General features: G+C 33.9%; 6 protein-coding genes across 13 annotated transcripts; 3 read left to right on the top strand and 3 right to left on the bottom strand.

Annotated features, from left to right (window-relative positions):
• Positions 1-596: 596 nt before the first annotated feature.
• Positions 597-4,696, top strand: LOC120776941 (lon protease homolog, mitochondrial). Of its 2 annotated transcripts, none has more exons than XM_040108020.1 (11): positions 597-1,092; positions 1,189-1,447; positions 1,726-2,104; positions 2,159-2,288; positions 2,353-2,657; positions 2,724-2,953; positions 3,009-3,201; positions 3,272-3,635; positions 3,697-4,055; positions 4,116-4,305; positions 4,370-4,696. In XM_040108020.1, exons 1-11 carry the CDS (start codon positions 730-732, stop codon positions 4,514-4,516), a joined length of 2,919 nt encoding a protein of 972 aa, XP_039963954.1. In that variant the 5' UTR covers positions 597-729; the 3' UTR covers positions 4,517-4,696. The 2 variants fall into 2 exon arrangements, with proteins under 2 accessions (XP_039963954.1, XP_039963955.1); XM_040108021.1 differs by having other exon boundaries at positions 598-1,092; positions 1,780-2,104.
• Positions 4,642-7,724, bottom strand: LOC120776942 (proclotting enzyme). 4 transcript variants are annotated; one of them, XM_040108023.1, is made up of 6 exons: positions 7,616-7,724; positions 6,580-6,668; positions 5,972-6,135; positions 5,700-5,836; positions 5,062-5,647; positions 4,642-4,995 (listed from the first exon to the last, which is right to left on the bottom strand). In XM_040108023.1, the coding sequence occupies exons 2-6, from the start codon at positions 6,662-6,664 to the stop codon at positions 4,723-4,725; spliced, it is 1,245 nt and encodes a 414-aa protein (XP_039963957.1). In that variant the 5' UTR covers positions 6,665-6,668; positions 7,616-7,724; the 3' UTR covers positions 4,642-4,722. The 4 variants fall into 4 exon arrangements, with proteins under 4 accessions (XP_039963957.1, XP_039963958.1, XP_039963956.1 ...); XM_040108024.1 differs by having other exon boundaries at positions 7,604-7,711; XM_040108022.1 differs by lacking the exon at positions 7,616-7,724 and adding an exon at positions 7,494-7,595.
• Positions 7,725-9,571: 1,847 nt separating this feature from the next.
• On the bottom strand, positions 9,572-15,736 carry LOC120777250 (neurofilament medium polypeptide). Of its 2 annotated transcripts, none has more exons than XM_040108444.1 (3): positions 15,315-15,736; positions 15,141-15,165; positions 9,572-12,719 (listed from the first exon to the last, which is right to left on the bottom strand). In XM_040108444.1, the coding sequence occupies exons 1-3, from the start codon at positions 15,549-15,551 to the stop codon at positions 12,340-12,342; spliced, it is 642 nt and encodes a 213-aa protein (XP_039964378.1). In that variant the 5' UTR covers positions 15,552-15,736; the 3' UTR covers positions 9,572-12,339. The 2 variants fall into 2 exon arrangements, with proteins under 2 accessions (XP_039964378.1, XP_039964379.1); XM_040108445.1 differs by having other exon boundaries at positions 9,572-12,704.
• LOC120777251 (general odorant-binding protein lush) lies at positions 13,886-15,139 on the top strand. Of its 2 annotated transcripts, none has more exons than XM_040108446.1 (5): positions 13,886-14,011; positions 14,233-14,364; positions 14,441-14,476; positions 14,715-14,829; positions 14,929-15,139. In XM_040108446.1, the coding sequence occupies exons 1-5, from the start codon at positions 13,946-13,948 to the stop codon at positions 15,015-15,017; spliced, it is 438 nt and encodes a 145-aa protein (XP_039964380.1). In that variant the 5' UTR covers positions 13,886-13,945; the 3' UTR covers positions 15,018-15,139. The 2 variants fall into 2 exon arrangements, with proteins under 2 accessions (XP_039964380.1, XP_039964381.1); XM_040108447.1 differs by having other exon boundaries at positions 14,715-14,833; positions 14,929-15,034.
• A 740-nt stretch (positions 15,737-16,476) lies between the features above and the next one.
• Positions 16,477-19,328, bottom strand: LOC120777098 (transcription initiation factor TFIID subunit 6). 2 transcript variants are annotated; one of them, XM_040108232.1, is made up of 6 exons: positions 18,341-19,328; positions 18,109-18,278; positions 17,759-18,037; positions 17,518-17,685; positions 17,183-17,459; positions 16,477-16,637 (listed from the first exon to the last, which is right to left on the bottom strand). In XM_040108232.1, the coding sequence occupies exons 1-6, from the start codon at positions 19,214-19,216 to the stop codon at positions 16,551-16,553; spliced, it is 1,857 nt and encodes a 618-aa protein (XP_039964166.1). In that variant the 5' UTR covers positions 19,217-19,328; the 3' UTR covers positions 16,477-16,550. The 2 variants fall into 2 exon arrangements, with proteins under 2 accessions (XP_039964166.1, XP_039964167.1); XM_040108233.1 differs by having other exon boundaries at positions 17,183-17,456.
• A 446-nt stretch (positions 19,329-19,774) lies between these two features.
• On the top strand, positions 19,775-21,738 carry LOC120777099 (peroxisomal membrane protein PEX14). Its single transcript, XM_040108234.1, has 4 exons — positions 19,775-20,093; positions 20,196-20,498; positions 20,560-20,789; positions 20,882-21,738. Exons 1-4 carry the CDS (start codon positions 19,983-19,985, stop codon positions 21,078-21,080), a joined length of 843 nt encoding a protein of 280 aa, XP_039964168.1. The 5' UTR covers positions 19,775-19,982; the 3' UTR covers positions 21,081-21,738.
• The last annotated feature ends 1,143 nt before the right edge of the window (positions 21,739-22,881 follow it).

The raw sequence follows: 22,881 nt of genomic DNA, 5'->3' as shown, positions 1-22,881 counted from the left end.
ATGTGTGTTTGTATTGGTGTTCGTTTCCCATTCAAGAGTTTTTGATAATATTGTATATATTTTTATTTTTTTCAAACAAAAAAAAATTATATTATGTAGAATCAATAAACTGCTCAATGAACCTGTGAACGGAAGATTATTTTCATCTTAGTGAATGATCCTTCGAGACCTTATTTGTATATATGTATGTATGTATGCATGTATGTATTTTTATATGTGTATCAGACTTTATTCTTACGGACTTACTGTAAGCGTCGACTGTATTGTCATATCATAAAAGAGTACCAATATTTTAGCCATCACTGTACAGAAATAAAGCAAACTGAACACTGCTGGCTGCTGTTTTCCTCCAATTGGAAAATTGCAATTTTTCTGAATGAAAGCGATGTTTTAAAAAATATTTTGTAACTAATATATAGATTTACGTTAAGTTTTCTAGCAGAAAATGGTTCACTGCATACATTTTACATAATATATTTCAAAACATAGACAATGAATTGCGTCACCCAATGCACATTAAACACATCTCTCCATATGATTTCAATTATTTTCTCGTCTTTTCTATTATTTTTTCTTATTGTCATTTTATTCTAATTGCCATTTCACGCTGTCGTTGATAAAGAAATAGAAAAATACTTTGCACTGCCGATAGTGTTCTGTCATTTTTTCCTCAATAATAACATTTTCACAATAGTTACAAGACTTTATATGAAAATATTGTTTTAAAAAATGTTAACGCGTCTTCTGAAGCACCGAACATTGGCACGCAGCATTGGTACACTCGTGGCGCAAGAGCAACATGCAACACATTCTTTAATACGCTCAAACTGGCGTTATGGAGCACTTCAGCGGCGCATCGACGCCAGCAGCGTAGCCTTATTACTACGTTCGAGTACAATCAGCGCCCGCAATTATTGCACTAATCGCAAAAAAGATGAGGAAGAGGAGTTGGAAGCTGACTCTACCGAATACATAGTGAATAAGGATCCGCAGTTGCCGGCAACTGTGGCGGTGCCGGAAGTGTGGCCGCATTTGCCACTGCTCGCTACGCGACGTAATCCAGTATTTCCGCGCTTTATGAAAATTCTAGAAGTGCGTTGTTATGAAAGCAAAATCAAATGCAATTACAATAATATATTTTCCAGTTGAAAATTTCTTCATGTATTATATAATTTTATATGCTTGTAGGTTTCAAATCCAATAGTTATTGATTTGATTAGACGCAAAGTTAAGTTAAATCAGCCATATGTAGGTGTATTCATGAAGAAGGACAATGATAATGAGTCGGAAGTGGTGGAAAAATTAGACGAAGTATACAATGTAGGAACATTTGCACAAATACAAGAGCTGCAAGATTTGGGCGATAAACTACGTATGGTGGTTGTGGCACACAGACGTATTAAAATTACTGGACAAATTTTAGAGGACCTAATCCCAACGTCGAAAGGTATATATTTTTCAATTATTGTTATTTGTATAATATTCATAACTAGGGGGAATGGAAAGTGCAAATAACTTTGTTGCTTCCAAACACCAACTAATTATTCAAAAGACACTAGTTTGATGAGAGCTCCATTGCACCGATTAACAATTCATCTAACGGTTTCACTTTACCCGTTCACTCTTCCCATCCCTTCCTCCTTCCTACCTTAATCCGTTCATATATCAGTTAGTCTTTTGGCAATATATATAAGAAAATATTTCGTCATAATGCTCTCCACTCAGAGAAGAAGACGACAATACATTTTCCACTCTTTAATGTAAAATTGAACATCCCAGCTGAAGAACAAACTGAATTGGAACGTCGTAAATTAGCACGAAAAGCGCGTACGGGTCGCATGTCCAAACGCGATGCCAATCAAGGTGCCAAGGCAACACCTGAGAAAACAGAGGAGGTAATACCACCAGCAGGAACTGCTGTACCACCTGCGGCAGGAGCAACACAAGAACCTCCAGCAGCTGGCAGTGTGCCTCAACCTGTGCTTATGGTTGAAGTGGAAAATGTGAAGCATGAACAGTACAAACAAACCGAGGAAGTGAAAGCACTAACGCAGGAAGTGATAAAAACAATACGGGATATCATTACTATGAATCCATTATACAGGCAAGCTTAATACAGATTAAAGTGTATAATGATATAATTTTTAAATTCTCACAGGGAGAGTTTGCAGCAAATGTTGCACCAAAATCAACGTGTGGTGGATAATCCAGTATATCTGTGTGACTTAGGCGCGTCGCTGTCTGCTGCAGAACCCGAAGAGCTGCAAAAGATCATGGAGGAAATGGATGTAAGTAACACTTTACATAAAATTAAATATTATGCAGACTTTAATCATCAAATATTCTTCTCAGATACCCAAACGTTTGTTGCTTGCTCTGGCTTTGCTAAAGAAAGAGCTTGAATTATCGAAGTTGCAGCAGAAAATTGGACGTGAAGTTGAGGAGAAGGTAAAGCAACAGCATCGCAAATATATACTCCAAGAACAGCTTAAAGTGATTAAAAAAGAATTGGGCATAGAAAAAGACGATAAGGATGCGATTGGCGAGAAATATCGTGAGAAATTAAAAGACAAAACCGTGCCTGAGAATGTTATGACTGTTATAGATGAGGAATTGAACAAGCTGAATTTCTTGGAGAGCCATAGTTCAGAATTCAAGTACTTATACAAAAAATATTTCCTTATATTAGATTACAAATATTACAATGATTATAAATATTGCAGCGTTACACGTAACTACTTGGACTGGTTAACTTCGCTGCCATGGGGTGTTACAAGCACAGAGAACTTGAGTTTAGAACAAGCACAAGAAATTTTAGACCATGATCACTATGGTATGGAAGACATTAAGAAACGTATTTTGGAATTTATTGCTGTGAGCCATTTGAAAGGCAGCACTCAGGGCAAAATTCTCTGCTTCCATGGACCACCTGGTGTGGGCAAAACGAGTATAGGTATGGGACAATGTAAATTTTTAATTCTTCCATATTCATGCCTACGGTTTTTTAGCTCGCTCCATTGCACGCGCTTTAAACCGTGAATATTTCCGCTTCAGCGTTGGCGGCATGACCGACGTTGCTGAAATAAAAGGCCACCGGCGCACATATGTGGGTGCCATGCCTGGTAAACTCATACAATGTTTAAAGAAGACAAAGACTGAGAATCCTTTGGTACTTATCGATGAAGTGGACAAAATTGGCAAGTGAGTAACAAAATAACTTCATAAACTGTATAACTAAATACCATACAAATAAATGCATTACGTTCGCTAGAGGCTACCAGGGCGATCCCAGTTCTGCTTTGCTTGAACTTCTCGATCCCGAACAAAACGCCAATTTCCTCGATCATTACCTTGATGTACCCGTCGATCTATCGCATGTGCTTTTCATATGTACAGCAAACGTTATCGATACCATACCCGAACCTTTGCGCGATCGTATGGAACTAATAGAGATGTCCGGCTATGTCGCTGAAGAAAAAATGGCCATTGCGCGTCAGTATCTGATACCACAAGCGATGCGCGATTGCGGTATTACCGCCGAGCATATAGATATTGAAGACGACTCGTTGAAAACACTGATTAGAAGCTATTGCCGCGAATCAGGTGTGCGAAATTTGCAAAAACACATCGAAAAAGTAAGTGCGAGTATATATTCTAAATATATAATTATTTAACTACAATTGTTGATTATTTTAGATTGTGCGCAAGGTGGCCTACCGCTTTGTGAAAAAAGAGGGTTCACACTTCACAATCACCTCCGACAATCTAACCACGTTCCTCGGCAAACATATATTCTCATCGGATCGCATGTACGAAGATACACCACCCGGCGTCGTTATGGGTCTGGCATGGACCGCTATGGGTGGCTCCTCGCTGTACATTGAAACAGCTTCACGCCGAGCTGGCAAACTCAATAAAGACGATGACGGCAGCGGTTCAATACACTTAACGGGTAACCTTGGTACTGTAATGAAGGAATCTGCACAAATTGCGCTAACCGTGGCGCGAAATTATCTGCGTACCAAAAACGAAGATAATACTTTCTTAGAGAAAGGGTACGCTGTTGAAATGTAGCGCTTAAAGTAATTACTAAACTATTATATCTTGACTTGCAGGCATATTCATTTGCACGTGCCGGAAGGCTCTACACCCAAGGATGGCCCCAGCGCCGGTGTAACCATAGTTACAGCGCTAATATCATTGGCAACAAATCGCCCGGTGCGACAGAATTTGGCAATGACGGGTGAGGTGTCGCTCAAAGGCAGAGTACTGCCTGTAGGTGGCATTAAAGAGAAGACAATTGCTGTAAGTAAAGCCAAATTATTTATTGATATATTTATGATTACTCCTTTCTGCTATTCCGTGACAGGCCAAACGCTCAGGTATCACATGCATAATACTACCCGAAGAAAATAAGAAAGATTTTGCTGAATTACCATCCTACATAACCGACGGTATTGAAGCGCACTTCGCCACAACCTACGAAGATGTATATAAAATTGCTTTTCCCAATTAGTTGATGTTTAAAAAGTGTGTGTCGTAGAAATGCTAAGCATTATACAGAAACACATAATATAAATTTTCAATATATATATATATTGTTGTAGGATTAGTTTCTTGAAATATCGCGACGAAACCAACTAGCGAGTATTAAACAAATTTTATTTAATAAACGGCTTTTTAAGGGTGAAACATATGTTTAAGTACGTACTGCCAACTTTCTTAAATATCAGAGTTCTGTAATATCCAGTGCATGTAGTGATTAACGCTCGTGTACATGCCAGGACGATTGGCTTCGCCGCAGCGTACACCCCAAGAGACAATACCCACTGTGACCCAGCGACGATTAGGCAATTGCACGAGCAGCGGACCACCGCTATCACCCTGACACGAGTCTTGACCGCCCTCGCGCACGCCTGCGCACAACACAGTGTCCGGTATGCGTTCAACCATCGCGCGACGACAATCGCCCAGCTTCCAAATGGGCAGCAGCACCTAACGTTGTTAAACAATATATTGTATGCGTGTAATTTGCCATTTAATTTGAAATTGAATGCCTACCTCCATAAGTATTTCCGAATGCGGTCCAGCGAAAGTTTGCGTACCCCAACCTGTAACCACGCCGACCTGCCCCTCCCAAATTTGACCAATGGGTGGCATACAAACCGGCCATATATACGTATTAAATAGTGTGGCACGATCCAGACGCAGCAAGGCTATATCATTCTCATATGTCAACGGATCGTAATCTACATGTATGACCATATTAGCAATGCGAAAATCACGTGCACGCGTCTCATTAGTCATCTGTGTATTGTATTCGCCCAAGCGCACAAATATATCCTCCAATTTGAATTTATGCACACAGTGGCCAGCGGTGAGCACATGCCGATCGGTGACCAGCGCACCACCGCACCAGACATACGGCACACCGGGACGTATCAAGGCAGCCATCCAAGGCCATTCATCGGGTTCAGCTGGCCGACCGCCAGTGATGCGCGGAAACTGTTTGGTGGTAAGACCGCAACCGCGTTGTTCCGGTTTGTTGACTATGCGCGCCTCTTCCAAGCCATTATTATTGACGTCACTGATAACTTGTGGACTGGAGCGCGACTCCGTATGTTGCGTGCAACATATGCCAATCGAACTGTTAGTAACCAATTAGCAAGAGAAAAATAAAAACATTTTGCCAGACCAACCTCTGTTCGATTATGCACAACTGCGAGATCAAGCGCCAGACATCATCCTTCAATTCCGGTATGCGACAGTAGAGCGGATGTCGACAGCGCCCTACTTCGCCCAACGCCGTGCGGCACTCGCCGTAATCTTTATTTTCCTATAAAAGGTAAAAATTTTAATTATTACGTAGTTAATCATTACTTAGTTCCGTTACGTGAAAAACTAGTTTTACTTTTATTGTATAGTATTCCATGATAATTGCGTGCGCTTTAAATAAATGCACTGTACTCACTTGGAAAATCACCTGTCGCTTCTTCAATATGTGACGCATCAGATAATCACTACCGCCACCTGTACTGTTATATTCGTTAGAATGTGAATGCGCTTTGCTATATGCAATTTCGTTATCGTGCCGACCCCATAGAAACTCATCGTTGTCGGGCAATTCGAGTAGATCTATGAAATGACAACGTGTATTTAGTTAACGGCAATTATTAGCACGTAAAGATGCTCTAATGCGGATATGGGAAAATGTTTAATATGTATATTTATACTGAATTTAATGGAAGTCTAATTCAATTAAGATCACAGTTCGGCTTAAATAATAGATATGTTCATATTGCGTCGTTCACGAAGTAATTTCGTTAGACAAAAGCTGATCTTATTGAATTTTTTCGCAGCCAACTTCACATTTAACCGTTTTACCGTTATACATATATTTCAACTGTTTTTTGCTGAACGGAACCCAAGTAACCCCTTAAGCTACTGGTTGGCAGCATTTAAAAATAAATGACATAAATTCGATAAACGGATATTTTTTATGTTTTTATGTATCATATCAAGCATATATACATACATACATATGTATATATATGTAAAAATCTATTTTTTACTACATACCAATATAGTCCTTAGTTGTTGCTCGAACCCATTGTGCTAAACATACGATAAGAAGTAGGTGAAGTGTCGATTTTTGTGTGCGCATGATGCTAAAAAAGAAAAAAATATCAAAAAAAACCAAAAAATTAAAAAATATGTTTTTGGTTAAAGATACACATAATTTGGTTTGCATAGAAAATAATGTATAAAAATATCAGCTGCTTTAGAAAAAAAAGAATAAAGAATAATTATTTCAAAGACTCAAGCTCAAAGGTATTTGCCGGCTAAGGAAAAAATTCACAACACAAAAAACGACGGTGCTCCCTGAACATTTATTATAATACAGTGTCTTGTTCTGGTTTGAAAATAAATTGATTTAATTTAAAAATTGCAATTAAGCACTAAGCCGGTTTTCTTATTTAACATTGCTCTTGTTTTTTTTTAAGTAACGGTATAGCAGATGCGGCGAGTCTAATCAATGCATTAGTTAAAATTAATATAACACGCTTCTATTATTATTATTTTTTTTACTTTCTTATATTTTTATCCATTTTTTTCTTAAAAAAATCAGTAGAAAATTTGCATTAATTGAAATTAATAAAGTACACGTTTATTATTACATTTTTTTTATTTATTTATTTTTATTAATTTTTTGTTTTATTTTTATTTATTTATTTAATTTTTTTTTTTTTTTTTTTTATATTTTTTTTATAAATTTTTTTATTTTTTTTATTAACTTTTTTATGCATTTATTTTCTCAAAAAAAACTCTAGTTAATTTTTTTTGTGTAACATTTGTAAAACATCTGTTTTTTACGAAACTCGAACTACATTATTATGAAAATGCAACACATACAAGAAAACTTTGCCGTTATGCTATAGATATGTAGTATTTCAAGATAATTTTGCATTTAAGTTATAAATATATAGATATACATATATATTTTTTTAGACATTATCCATTGAGTCACTCTTAGACATTATTATTTTGGTTTTTCAGCAGCCACTTCCACCGAATACGGATATCATAAACCGATATTTCATACGCTATTTTTTACCACTGTTACTGCTACTGTCGAGCGTTTCTGTATTGTCGGTACTGACGCACCGCCTTAGTTAGCAAATCCGTTCAGGTTCTCCACACTTTGTCAACTAAATTCGATCAATCTTAGTTTTTTATGCACAAACCGTTGACGCGCTCTGACTGTGATTTGCGAAGCGAGCGTCGACGCTTACCCCTTCCAGTTGCCATTGCTGGTTTTTTCTGTGATTTTATATTCGTACGAGTATTAAGCGATTATTGCTGATATTTTTTTTTATTGCCACTCTTTGCAGCGCTGATTAAAATATTTAATTTCTTACAGCAAACAATTGTATATATCATACACACATACATACATACATATATGCAAAGATATCTACACAATTCAAATGTTATGCCGGTTTCAAGCTGCACTTTACGTTGATTTATTACTTTTTTATTATTGTTTTTGTTGCTGGAGAGGCGGGTGGGCTGGGCTGCTACTGTATTGTAATTGTTTTTGCTATTATTACTTTTGGTTCGATATCATCTTCGCACATTGTTTATTGCATTAGTAATTGTTGAGTTATGAGTTTTTTGGTTTAATTGCGTACTATGGGACGGTTTTGTTAACGGATTAAAGAAAAAGTGCATATCTTACTTTGATTAATATAAGCAACTAATAGTTTTTGTAACTTAGGATCGTTTTCTCAATATCTGGTTAGCAGCAATCTGTCAGTCAAGTTCTGATTATTTTAACCAAGACTTCTTCCTTCGGTATGGTTGACTAGAACTTAAGTGACAGATGTTTGCTAACCAGCCACTGAGAAAACGTCCTTTAGACTGATATGTACAACCCTTTGTGATGTCAAACGAAAGAAAATCCTGTAGTTGGAAATCAGCTTTCGGCAAAAACGCCCTGAACCTATCACAACTCTGCTGAGGTGTTCTGTTTCTATTTCCGCTATTTCACCTAGTTGTCTGTAGGTATTGAAGTCCAAGATAGCTTTGCTTTGAACTGGCAAACGCGAGGCATTCCAGTAGGAAGTGTTGAAATGATTGCTCTGCGATATGGAGGAAAGTCCCCACTGCAAACTCCTTGTTCCGTTTGCTCCTCTCGACTTAGGAGACAATAGTGTGCAATACTTTAGGTTAGCAGTCTAGAGTTTTTTTTACGAAAAATATTTTTCAGTAAATATTTCAATTATTTATAGAGTTTTTATGTCATGGAAAGCTCCATCTTAAAAAATTATAGTATACTGCATACTCACGACAACACAAAGCACATCCATTGATTTTGCTTACATCAATCCTACTGACCCAACCTAACCTCAACTACTTACCAAAACTCTTCTCTTAAACTTTTGGAGTGTGACTCAAACACTTTGTTTACATTTATTGGAATTTTATTGCATATTTTACTTTAGAAATATGTTATTGCAACAGTTTAGATTTATGCATATGCATTTTTATGAAACATTGCTTAATGTATTATATTTTGCTTACATTTGTTGTTATAAAATACTACACCAATTCCATATATGAAAGTCAAATCGTATTTTATTGTTATTTTGAATGGAATATTAAAAAAATTAAAAAGGCGTACAAAGTAGTTTCAATTATTTTTTAGTCATTGAAAAAATGAAAATATAGAAAAAACTGATTGAGATCATGCTTAGAGAGATCAGTAGAAAAATTAGCACTTTCCACCATACCGCTTACAGATACATATTATTAAAATTATTATTATTTTTTTTTAAAAAGTTTGATAAATACATATATAAGCTTAAATAAGCATCTAACTAATTTTTTAAAAGGTAACTAACGGTTTTTATTTTCTTTCTTCATTAGCAGCTTACAATAGAGTTTACAGGCATTTAATCACAGGGATTCGCAACAAAAATAATTCATTTAGCAAACTTAACAATTTTAAGGGCACACAGGACAAAACAAACACAACTAACAATATATTTTTGTTGTTGTTGTTTTTTTAAATACAAAATAATAAATCGCTGGGAAGCTTTACAGTAAACACCGTTAGCTAATGTTTTTTTTTTTAATTTTTTTGTTATTAGGCATTAAAGTTTATAAATACACAGTACAAAATTAACAATATACCGTATTTTAGGGCTTTAAGCACAATACATATATGCATTTTTACGATAAGTTATGCAACATGATTATTTCTTTAAGTCTGTCACAAAATTCCGCTTTACAAAATTTTTTTGTTTTTTTCTTTTATTTAAAATTTGTTACCAGTTGTTTTTTTTTTCAGTGTAAATTTTGCATTACATTTACTCAGACTACTGTTCCTAAAGTGAAAATTTATGCAGTTGCTGCTTCTTGTTTTTTATAACCTACACATATATCCGTAAATACAATTGTATGTGTATGTGCGTGTGCCAACTGTAAAAGTACAGTGGCTCATTTTGGTGTAGCTGGTGCAGAAAATAACTAAACGCATAAATTAAGTTAATTTCATAAAATCAGTACACATTTGGGTTTTATTAGACGCAATGTTGTAATTTAGGTTATGTTCGCATTCATACAAAAACATGTGTATTTACCAAATATGTTTTTTAGTTTCATATGAATGCCCAAATCTAACTAGTTTTATTATCAATATTACATACACACACACAAAGTCACATCAAGTGTTATATGATAACTACATACAACATTTACACCGAGTTATCTGCTAATTGTATGTAATTAATTAGTAATTATCACTTAACTAGTATATTATTGGGATTATATATATATATATGTGTAAATATGTATGCATGTATAAGAAGTTTATTATAATAGTTAGAAAATACATTGATTGTGTGCTCGTTTAATTCCCTCATTAGATAGATGTATGTATTTAAGTAGGTTAATAAACCGTTGGATATAAAAATTGTTGTAATAGATAAAAATCAGTTAGGTGGATATTTGTTGGTAGTAGTTGTTGATATGGCTGTTTTTTTCGAAATCTATACAGATATGTAGTACATATACTTGTTATATGTAAACAGTTCAATATGTTTTTAACGTAAGAGATTTTGAAACCTAGATACGGACTTTGGATTTGGTACTTCTCAAAAAGTTCGCAATTTTCGAGAAAAAAGAAACTAAAAACTGAGCAGCATTTACTTAAAATATAACTTTAGCAAAAGTTTTAGCTAGCTAAAAAAGCTTTTTTGTGAGCTTTTTAGTTTCTATTTGCGCTTAATGCTCGAAAATTTATATAGACAAGTATTATTGCTGTTAAAATGTAGCCAAAAGCAAAATAAAAGCATATCAGAGCTGATTTTAACTCATTGCCATTTTAACTATTTTTCATTGAGCTTTTTTTGGAGCTTTTTAGATTTTTTCAGCCATGGTAACATCTCTCTCTATCTCACTATCTCTCTTTCTTACTCTCTCTCACTCAAGGAATCCCAAAAAAGCTTTTAAAAGCCATGATAACATCTCTCTTTCTTACTCTCTCTCACTCAAGTAATCCCAAAAAAGCTTTTAAAACCTCCAAAAAGTTTCTAGTGATCTCACCTAATCACCGTCTTAACTTCGTTAGTTTTCTTGAGCGAGCTTTTGTAGCCGGATTGCCATCGCTTCTTTTTTACAAAAAAAAAAAAATTGCCAAATCTTCAAAAAGTGTCTAATGATGTTACCTCAGCACATCCTAACTACTTTTTTTATTGAGCCTTTTAATGCTATATAACTCTCACTCTCTTTCTCTCCCTCTCTTACTCAAAACCCAGGCTTGTGAAAGGACTTTAGAACTTGTAAAATGAAAAAGCAAACAAAAAAGCTTTTCAAACCTCCAAAAAAAGGTTCTAAAGATCGGTAAAAAGTTTATTTTGAGCTTTTTGGATTTTTCTAGTATTATCATAAAAAAGTTTGGATTACTTGCAAGACTTACGACTATTATTTTAGTTAGCTCACTTCCAAGTCTTTCTTTTTTTATTCGGAAACAACCGCTACTCAGCCAATTCAATAACTACTTGATTACTAATGCTTGTATATAGAGTTTGGAGAAAAAAGTCTCTTTTGAGCGGTGGTAGGTTTGTCAATAGACAGTTGAAATATGGGCATGGTTATAAATAAGTATTCTATATAAGTATGAAATTTGAATGACATCGAATGAGATTTATTATTATTAATAAGTTTTTAATGGTTGTTAAGCGTTTTTTATTGTTTATTTATGTAGTTGTGCATATTAAATGCAACGTTTGAGCTGCACTTGAGCTTGGAAAACCATTGAGTGGTTCTATATTATTTTAGGGTATGTAAGCTTCCTCTTTTATGTGTTTATGCTTAGCAAATACGGCAATTACATGTAGATTATAGAGGCGTGAGTTCTTGAAGATAGCGTACGGGTGAGGCGGCAAGTCGTATACGTTTGGTGAGAAGCTTTTGAAAATGGAAGTTATGGTACTTATGCACATATGCGCTTCTTATAAACACACAATTGCATTTATGAGCATGTGGTTGCCTAAATACATATGTAAATGCTACGAAATTGACTTTTATATAGATTTTTCAATTATTATTTTTTTTGTAACAACTTTCCGTTTACAGTTATATATTAAAGTAATAACGGTATGTGCGTATAGCAAACGCGCGCTTCTAAATTACGCCCCCACCACGCCGTATGCGACTACGCCGCTCACCGCTCATATTGTGCAACATCTGAACTCACTCCTTAAAGCAATCGAAATTAAATTATTGGCAATGTTTACGCATTACTCACACGCATTAACCGCACAATTGCGCAAATTACTGCTTATCAGCTGCCAGCTCCGGCTGCTTAGCTGGCTCATCAGCTTCCGTTTGCTTCGGTTCCTGCTCAGCGGCATCTGCAGTCGCAGCCGCACCTTCCTCGGCTGGTTCGCCCTTCGGTGCCTTGGCAGCATCTTTCTGCTTCTTGTCGCTCTTCTTCTCCTTGCCATTCACCTCGTGTTTTTTGTTACCCTCCGTGCCATTCTCCGTGGCTGGCGCTGTGGCTACTGAGGCTGCACGCTTGGCGCGCAACTTGATGCGTTGCGCCGGTCCCGCAGCCGTGTTGGCGCAATTGCAGATAGCATCGAATAGGCGTACCACCAAACCGCGCGCACGGTTCACCATCTTGCCATTCTTGAAATCTGGTATAGTAAAACCTTTTTAGGTCGAGTATCGTGTGTGTTTGTGTGCGATTTTTTATATGTATGTATTTTTTTTTCATTTTAGATATTTATTTGATTAAGCGTTATTGGTTTTTGGTTAATTTGCAAAAATGTGGGGAGGTGCATAGTAAAAAGGGAAGAAAAATTATGGAAAATATTGCATTATCATTGGCATCGAAACATGCAGTATTGGACAGGCACACACAAACAACAAACAAATATATGTATATATATGCGTTGAAAATTAAAATAAAGATAAACAAGTGAAATTTAATTGTTTGAACAGACTTCAAAAGTCACTCATACGCCTCGGCATGCCGCTTCGTGTGTTACAGTACATACTTAGCACTGCTCACTGGGGAGTCACATTTCAATTTGATTGATTCTATTGTAATTATAAGCTAAACAGCGTGTGCCAAGTACTTGTCACCTAACTTAATAACTGTTTATCTGTTTTGACGCTATCTCCTTTTAATTGCCAGTTAAAGAGGCACGGAAGCTATATTTTGAGATTGAGAACTCATACACTTAGAAAAAAAAAATAAATAAATTTCAAAAATCTTAAATCGGTTTTGAAAAATATTCAAAATTGTTTAATTAAAATAAATTAAATTAAAGAAAATTAAAAAAAATAAGTTTCAAAATACATAATATACATATGTATGTATGTACATACATATTTAAAAATTGTATAAAAAAAATTAAATTAGAGAAAAATAAAAAAATAAGTTTCAATATATTTAAAAATTGTATGAAAAATCTAAAATCCGTTTTGAAAAATATTCAAAACTTTTTAATAAAAAAATTAAATTCGAGAAAATTAAAAAAAAATTAATTTCAATATACTATTTAAAAATTGTATAAAAAATCTAAAATCGGTTTTGAAAAATATTCAAAATTTTTTAATAAAAAAAATTAAATTCGAGAAAATTAAAAAAAAATTAATTTCAATATACTATTGAAAAAAAAATGTAAAATTCTTTATAAAAAATTCAAAATTCATTTAAAAAAAAGTTCAAAAAAATTGTATTTTTAACTTTCGCCAAAGTGCCTGCTTGATTCGCATACAAAGAATATATTCTGTCGCTTAAATCTCTATTTTGCTCAGTGTATCGTTTACCAAATAAGGTTATAAAAGTAACTAAACTTCTCAGCTACGAATCATTTTACCGAGGACGTTAACATTAAACATATATATTTTTTTAAATTAAAATAAGGAAATGTGTTTGAAAATAAATGCATTTAAATATTTTTTAACTCTATTAGCGTGCACAGGTGTTAGTGCGGTGAGTAAGGATTTTTGAATGCAAAAGGATATACGAAAACGAAATAATTTACGCAAAAAAAATTAAAGAATTAAAATATTAAAGAAAAACTGTTAGAAAGAATATTGTTTTGAAAATATAATTCCCATAAAAATATAAATCAATTTTATATAAAATTATTATTTTTATATTTATTATTATATTTTATATAAAAATTATTTATATTTTTCATCATTTTGCAGGTAACAATGCAGCAATTTGAAACCTCGCTAGACATGATGCGCAATGGTTGCGCACCAAAATTCAAAATCGCCACCGAAATTTTGGATAATTTAAGAGCTGGCGAATTTGTCGAAAACAATGGCGACTTGAAGGTAAAATGTGCTATTAAGTGTGTATAATTTAAATTTTTATTACAAGTTTGCTAACAATTTTTTTTTATAATGCAAGTGTTATACCAGATGCATAGCTCAGCTGGCAGGCACGGTGAGTCATTTTTAGCTTAATTAATTTAATATTTAAAATACTTGCTTACATTTATTATTAATTATTGTTATTATTACATGAAATATATATTTTTTATAGTAATTAAAACTGTTTAAGAATCTTTTTTCCCAGAACCAATCCGAAAATTAAAAAAGAAAATTCGCCCACCCTAATATACACATATGTATGTATATTTATCATTGTCTCTTCACAATACCATGTTTGTTTCTATTTATAGGTAACTAAAAAGGGCGATTTTAGCGTGCAAAAAGCATTAGCACAAATTCCAATTATATTACCACCTGAGATGCAGGACCCAGCTAAGGAAGCGTTGAATGCTTGTAAGGATGTGCGTAAGTATGCAAAAAAATAAAAATAAGTCTTTCAACATGAAAATACAAACAAAAAAGTGTTTTGCTAAAATAATACTTTTGTTTTATTTTTTTTTACAGAAAAAAACTATAAGGAATCTTGCGATAAGGTCTTCTACACAACGAAATGTGTGCGCGACTTTGATCCAGCTACATTTAAATTTCCATAATTATATGCATGTATTGTCAATATATGAGTATAAATGCTAGTATGTGAAGCGTAACATTCATTTTAAGCCAAACGAAAAAGCAAAAACAATACAAAAAACACCTGCGAAAAACAAAGCACTTACTCTGACGCGTTTTCTCCTTTGGCTGCTATGCAAGCAAGTACAAAAACAAAAATAGAAAATTGTTAAATTGGCCATAAACCCATGCACATACATACATATGTACATATTTTTCAAATTGCAAGACATTGTTCAGTTCAATGCCTTTTTTTCGGTAAAGTCTATGGTTTCTTTTACCTGTTGCGAAGCTTTGTCACTTTTCGCATCCTGCTGCTTTTCAGCCTCTACCTCGGCTTTTTGTAGCACATCGTCGATGAACTCTGAGACGACTTCCATATTCTTGGAGTCCTGTTTAAATTCATCGATACGTGAGTCCAGCGGCTCTGCCTCGGCCTCAATTTTATCAATGCTGTCGTCAGCAACATCCCTTGGTGCCTCAACAATGGCAACATCACCAGCAAAATGTGCGCGCATACCAAATTGATTTATTTCTCAAATTCACTTAAGATATAGCTTCTTTAAATAAAATAAAGCTTCTACAATTTCACTATGCAATTTTTTAAGTATTTCTTTGTTGAAAAGCGTATCCTTTGTGCAGGTTTAAAAATTTTTGTATCTACACACTACGGTCTTGCTTGTGCGACTACAAAGCGAAAGAGCCACATTTGTTAAACCACTTGCAATGTGTATGTGTGTATCTGTGCATATGTAAGTGTGTGTAATTGTTTGACTGCGCTAAATTTGTGCGGGTGTACAAGTCTGATAACACAACTGTGTTGTACGTTTGGATGGCTGGGTAGCTGGATGGTTGGGTGGTTGGAAAGCAAAAACCAAGGCGTAGAGCAAAGTGCCACCACGCCCCGACATAACTGAAGTGGCGATTGCTTAGACACACGTCGTGCAAATGGTGAAAAATCAATAAATCAAAATAATCGGTGATGCCTGCTTTTGCCAACTCATGAAACAACAAAAATATTTGGAGCAGTTAATATTAGTAAAAGGTTGTAGTGTGTATTTTGATTAGGAATATGGTGTCGCAAAATTTTCCAACGATGAGGTATCTCATTTTAGTTTCTTATAAAGTAAATTAACCAAAAATATGTGTACAAAAAAAATTTGTAAAATATTGAATAAAATTAAATAAAAAAAATTTATAAAAATAACTTGTAAAATATTGAATATTGAATTTTAAACTAATATAAATTATTTAAGAGTTGGCAAAAAACAGTAAACGTTATTAATTATCGAATGTTGATCAAATTTATAGAATTAAACAAATTTTAGGTTAAAATTAATTTAAATTTAAAATATTTGAATAAATATAAATAATTTTATATAACAAAAATAAATATTAATTAACACACATTTTTAAGAAATTTTTATTCTTCGCTCGATTTACTTAAAACTTAATATAATATTGCCTATTACTAACTGCATACAAATTTTTCTTTATATTATTTTTAATTTTTTGTCTTATTCCAAATGCGATAGATCATCTAACTCTGGTGGTGCGCGTATTTCTTCCGTTTCAATGATAATGGAATTTGAATCAACAGAAGCCTGTAAATATGAGATTTCAATATATAAAATTATAAAATTTCAATAAAAAATACATTAAACTTCAATAAAATAAAAAAAATTTGAAAAAACTAAATTCAAAAAAAATAATAGATAAAAATTAAAAAAAAAAAAAATATACATAAAATTAAAAAGAAAAAATATTAAAAATAGACAAAAATATTTAAAAGACAAAATAAGACAAAAATATTTAAAATTAAAAAAAAAAATTAAAAATATTTGAAAAAAAAATAATTAAAAATTAAAAAAATTATTTGAAAAACAAAAAATTAAAAAAATATTAAAAATTAAAAAAAATAAAAATAAATAAAAATAAATATTTAAAAACAAAAATATTTAAAAATAAAAAAAAAAATAAAAATTAAAAAAAAAATATTTAAAACACAATATTAAAAATTTAATTTAAATATATATTTTTTATAAATAAAAACAAAAAAAATATTTAAAACATAAAAAAAAATTATATTTACTAATTCCAATAAAATAAAAATATAAAATTAAATAACATTTGGCAACTGCACACTTACTCTATCACTAATATTCAGAAGCGAATTAGTCACACTACCACCACTGCCGCCGCTGCCATTCAGTTGTGTGGTTAACAACACCGACTGCGGTGTCGCCGGTCGTTGATGTATAGCCGTCACTTGTTGTTGCTGTGTGTGCTGTTGTATATGCTGTACTTGTTGCTGTTGTTGTTGCGCTTGTTGGGTGCCCGCCTGTGAAACGATAACAAACTTTTGTGGCGGTTGACTTGGATGTTGTATGGCTCGCAACTGTGGTATAGCCGTTACAACCGAACTGCTAAATAAACGTGAATTATTAATAACAAAATTTAATATTTATAGTAACGTATACTTACTTAATTTGCGTCACTTGTGGTCGACCCACCGTTGAAGCAGTAGCGGCCGCTGAGGTTATCGGTGCATTAGAAATGCTGCTTGGTGTAGGCGTGGTGGTTGAAGGTGGTGCATTGCGTGCTTTTATTACGGCCTGACATAGTGCTGGACCCATGAAACCGTAATCGTTTCTACAATACGAATTATTATTTTTCAGAAGTTAATATATACATATATGATTATAAAAAACATTCAAGAACTAACCTATACTCCTCTGTATAATCTGGCGAACGTCGTATTTGTTTAAGTACGGGTGGACAACACTTTTGCAGCATGGCACGTATGTGACCAGCAGCAGTTTTATCAGTGTTACTCTGCATTTGATTACCTAGCAGTAGAGGTTCAATTCGTTCAGATATAAATTTCAACCGCGGTATAATGAAAACTTTCACAACTTCTGCGCCCATTTCTGTTAGTCCCGCAATAGCACCGTATAGAGAGGATAAATGTGTTTTGTCGTTTTGCAGCGCTTTACTAAAGATGCTGTAATGTAAAAAAAATTATATAAAAATGTGTATAAATAAAAGTACGGGCATTATGTTTTAGTATTTTACCGTGTTACACGCGTTTGCAGATTATTGGTGGAGGTGTTGAAATTTTTACATATCATCGCCATTAGACGGGAGGCGAAATCGCGCAATGCCCAATGATTGTCCAATTCCGGTCGCATACATAGTTGCTTTGAGACAATACATGTGGTGACCGATGGTATCAGCTCATGTAACTATAATGAATATCAATTATATGAAACTGCTGGGTTTTCCGATTTATTGACATGAAACTTACATATTTCTCTAGGTATAATGATGGATTATCTAATAGTGCGCGCACCATACGCATCAGATAAATGAGTAACGCCAAGTTATTTTGCACAACATTTACTTTCACACCTTCCGCTATAAAAGTACACATACGTGGCAGCATTTCGTGCAGTCCTGGGTCCGATGCCAGCGATTGTAGCGCTTCGCCACGTCGTGGTTCATCAGAACCAACACAAGCTTCGGTGATTTCTTTATAATACAGTTGTTGTTCCACAGACAACTCATGCGTAGCTAACTGTTTAACATGCACAGTTTCCACATTGCGTAGCTTATGTATTTTCCCTGTAGCCGGTTTACCTGCAGCATCTTTTGTCACACCTTGTTCTAATTTAACTACAGGATTTACAGACTCCAATGCTTGAGAGTCCTTCGATAGTGGAGGTGGATTTTCAGGTATAGTCGGTTGAATTCCGTCCACCACTAACCAATGAGATCTTAAAGTTATATCCAAAGGTACTTTAGGCGCACCACTTTGCACAATATCATTTAGATCCATTTCTTTTTCCTCAATAAAATGCAATTCACGTCCGCCACCCGATGCAAATCGGAACGGCACGAAATCATTAGCCGTAAAACCATACTGTGGTTCTATGTTGCGCACCTTGAGTGCCTGATCAATATCGCTTAACAGCAAACGCTCACGTTTTGAGTGATGCATGAACTTTGCAGCATCCTGCACAATTCGCTTAATTTTGAAGCTTACATCTTCTGCCAGTTCCTTGGCGGCATCATCCGGTAGTGAACCAACACCGATGCTCTCTGCTATCACCTTCATAGATTCAGCAGATAGTGTGGTGCCGTAAAGCATATCACCAGCTACGCGTCCTGTGTTAATACTCATGTTGTATGAATACAAATTTATATAATTTTTTAAGTTACTTCCTAAAATAATAGCAGAATAAAATTATTTTCACAAATCGTATATCACGAATAAAATGTAATAGCAACAGCACAAAAAATAAAATATAGCGAAATGTCAGAGTAGGTAAAAGTGCAGTAGAGTACGTTCAATGTAGAAGATAATTCAAAAATTAAAGATTAAGTGCTGAACACCTTGAGCGCGACAGACTGCAAACGACATCTGTCAAATATTAAAATACACACGTTCTTAAGGACATAGTTATTTTGACAGCTGCACGACTACACAACAAATAAATTTACCTATTTTCTTATTTTTTGCATATAATCACTTTGAACAAAATAATAAAATTTCATTGAAAATGTACATGCAAAATGGACAGCTGTGTTGTCTTGTGTACATGCCGGCCATTGTTATGTCGCTGCCTTCTTGCAAATGTTCATGTAGAAAGATTCACGACGCTATTTACAGTTCACTGTCGTGCTGCCATGTCGTGTCGCGCTCAATGTGTTCAGCACTTCTTCATTCAACTAAAATATTACCTACATCAACATCGCCGCGATAAATTTCCAACCCCCTATTCTGTATTTTAGCATTTCTTTTTTCAAAATTTACTTATCATTCTTGATCTTTAAGAGGCTTTAGACAAAGTAAAGAATCTACTTTATAAAGAGAGCTGATACGATATATTTAGTACAATAGAGAGTGTTGTAAACATATCTTCAAGATTAAATTGCAAGTCGAAATAATGTCTACCAGCAATACGGACACAGGTGACACCACAATAATAGCATCCACTACAGAAATACAAAATGGGCAACCAGACAAATTCGGGATAGTGACCCCCCGCGAAGCACTTGTAAGTAGACAATTTAATATATTGGTTCAAAGTTCAATTATATTTGACTTAGATTTGTATGAAACTCGATTTCTTATTAAATATACTTATAATCGTTTGTAGATAACAACTGCGGTGAACTTTCTACAAAATGCTAAAGTACGACACACAACACTTATGCAAAAACGACAGTTTCTGCAATCCAAAGGTTTAACCAACGATGAAATAGAGCTTGCATGCCAGCGAGCTGGTATTTTTACAGACGACCCCAATATGTCCACTTTGATTAACATAAGTAACAACGGTCTGGAACATCAGCAATTAGTTTGGCAGCCACGCCAAAATGCTTACGGGCGCATCAAAGAGGTTTTGCATAATTTAGCGCTTATTAGTGGTGTTGCATATGGATTTTATCTATTTTGGAAGGTAAGTAGCATTTGTAATCGTCTAATAATATAATATTTTATTGTTAAATCTATAATTACAGAAATATATAGAACCATTTCTATTTGGAAAGAAAAAGAAGAAACCGGTAGAGGAGGTGCTTGATGATATCGATAAAAAGGTCGATACACGGCTGGATGCTGTAAACACGGAACTTACCATTATCAAGGTACAGTTGCAAGACCAACAGCGTGAGCAACGCCAGAATCTCAATCAAGAATTCAATGTATTTCGAAGTGATCTGGAGGCCATAAAAGGATTATTGCTTAATCGGTAAGTTCGAAAGAGTTAAAAAAAGGACTGAAAATTCATGACAAAAGTGTCTACAATATCAATTATATAATTATACCTATATTGTTTTTTAGTAAACAGTTTGCTACGCCTATCACTGCCGGCCCACCCTCAATACCTGCTTGGCAGTTGGCTGCCACTTCACATCATCATCACGCTCGACTCTCACAGTTAGACGATAATGAGAAAGTAGATGATGCTGGCTCTGGTTCGGGGTCATCCGAAACAGAAGTGGTTACCAAAAATAGTGATTCCAGTTTGGAAATGATGTAGAAGCCTGCATGCTTCTATATATTTTGCTGCAGCTGTTTGCTGCGAAATGCTCATCAGTAATATAAAAGCAAAAGCTGAGGCAGATTAGTTTAGGTAAAAACTGCTAACATTAGTCTAAGTTAAACTGCGATAACCAGCATATATGTATACCAATAGCCATGAACATATGTGTATTTATGACATTATATAGCACCGCTGGTGGCGTAAAAAATATTTTTCTTATTTTTGTGTTATAAATATGTTTATCGCTGCTTTCTGGTTAATCAACACATAGATATTTACTTGAGTAAACGCTTTTGTTTACATATATAAATATGTTACGGTTTTGTATGCAAAGACAAAGTAAGAAATGTTTTATGGCTTATGATAAAAAATATTGAAGAACACATATGTATGTAGGTTAAAAAAATTCTAACAAGATGTGAATGCTTTCTGTTTTAAATGAAAAAAATTTCGGCTAAAAACTTGCACATTCGTTTTTACTTTGTAACAATATCATGGAAATTAGCTAATTTAGTGGGTGAAAAAATAGTCATTAGTTTGTATTGGCATGTAATATGTACATATGTACATAGGCATTAGGCATGTGTTCTACTATGGGTTTTAAGTTGGCTGTTGCTTGCAAAGCTAATAAATATTAAAGCATAAATAAAGTGAATACAGTTTATTTTTATTTATTTAACATAATTGAGGTAAATTATATATATGTCTATGTCGGCAAATAATGTATCCAAAACAAGAAAAAGAGTGAACTTCGGTTGCATGGACACTAAAATGCCTTCCACAAAACAAGAAGTTTGTATGTCAGCTATATATTATAGTTGTCCGATTGGAAATTTTCTTCAGTTTTGCAAATTTTCAGAGCGATATCGCAAAACCTGAGGGGCTAGTACGTGTATATACAATACGAATATGGCTAAATCAACTAGGTGTTGCAAACTGCGTGATAAACTTAATATAAATACTCTGTTCAGTGTATAAAAATTTATTGTACATACTATCCTGGAAGATAGACATTATTAACTATCTATCTATTGTCCTGGAAAGAAACTGAACTTCCGTTCTGTTGGAAATTACTACACACAAGTTGCTTCAACTACACATTTTCTGTTTATTTTATTTTTTCTTTGCAATGTTTCCATAAAATGCTAACAATTTATTGGTATTTTTTTATTTATCTGTTTGCCATATTTTGGCTGTTTTCTTTTGCTAATCATTTATGCTGCTGATTTAAAATGGGTACATTTCGGCTGCTATGAATAAGTGCAGTAGTTTATTAACAATCAATTTCGCTAATATATGTATATGTATGTAATATGTATTTATGTACATATAAGTGTATTTCTTGCATTTTTTCACATACAAATCGGTTAGTTTTTTAGTTGTTCTAGGTTAATTGATGACATGATGTGGTGCGAAGAAGTTTGTGGGCTTACTGTAGAAGAATGGTAAATTTAATAGTAGAGCATATAAAAGGAGTGTGAACAAAAATAGTGATAGGAGAGTAACAGCGCTGATGTACGAGAGGCTCAAAAATTTTATGCGTATAATGCTATTGGAAAAGTAGTCTTTTTTTGTATTTGTTGTTTGGATATATTTTTTACACATTTATTACATAGTCGATTTTTTATATTTCACTTTGTTAATGATAAAACGTTGCTGCGTGGTAACTTTACATTTTCTACTATTGGTGTTTAAGCTATTACTATAAGATGGTTAAATTGGTGTTTAAGTTATTGCTACAGATGGTTAAAATTCAACAAAGGGAAGGCAATTTAATGTGAGTTTTTTTTATTTTTCA

This window comes from Bactrocera tryoni, chromosome 5 (assembly GCF_016617805.1).
Source record: "Bactrocera tryoni isolate S06 chromosome 5, CSIRO_BtryS06_freeze2, whole genome shotgun sequence".
NCBI classification, from domain to species: domain Eukaryota; kingdom Metazoa; phylum Arthropoda; class Insecta; order Diptera; family Tephritidae; genus Bactrocera; species Bactrocera tryoni.
Note: the sequence above shows the minus strand (reverse complement) of the source record. Positions and strands in the feature narration are given on the sequence as shown.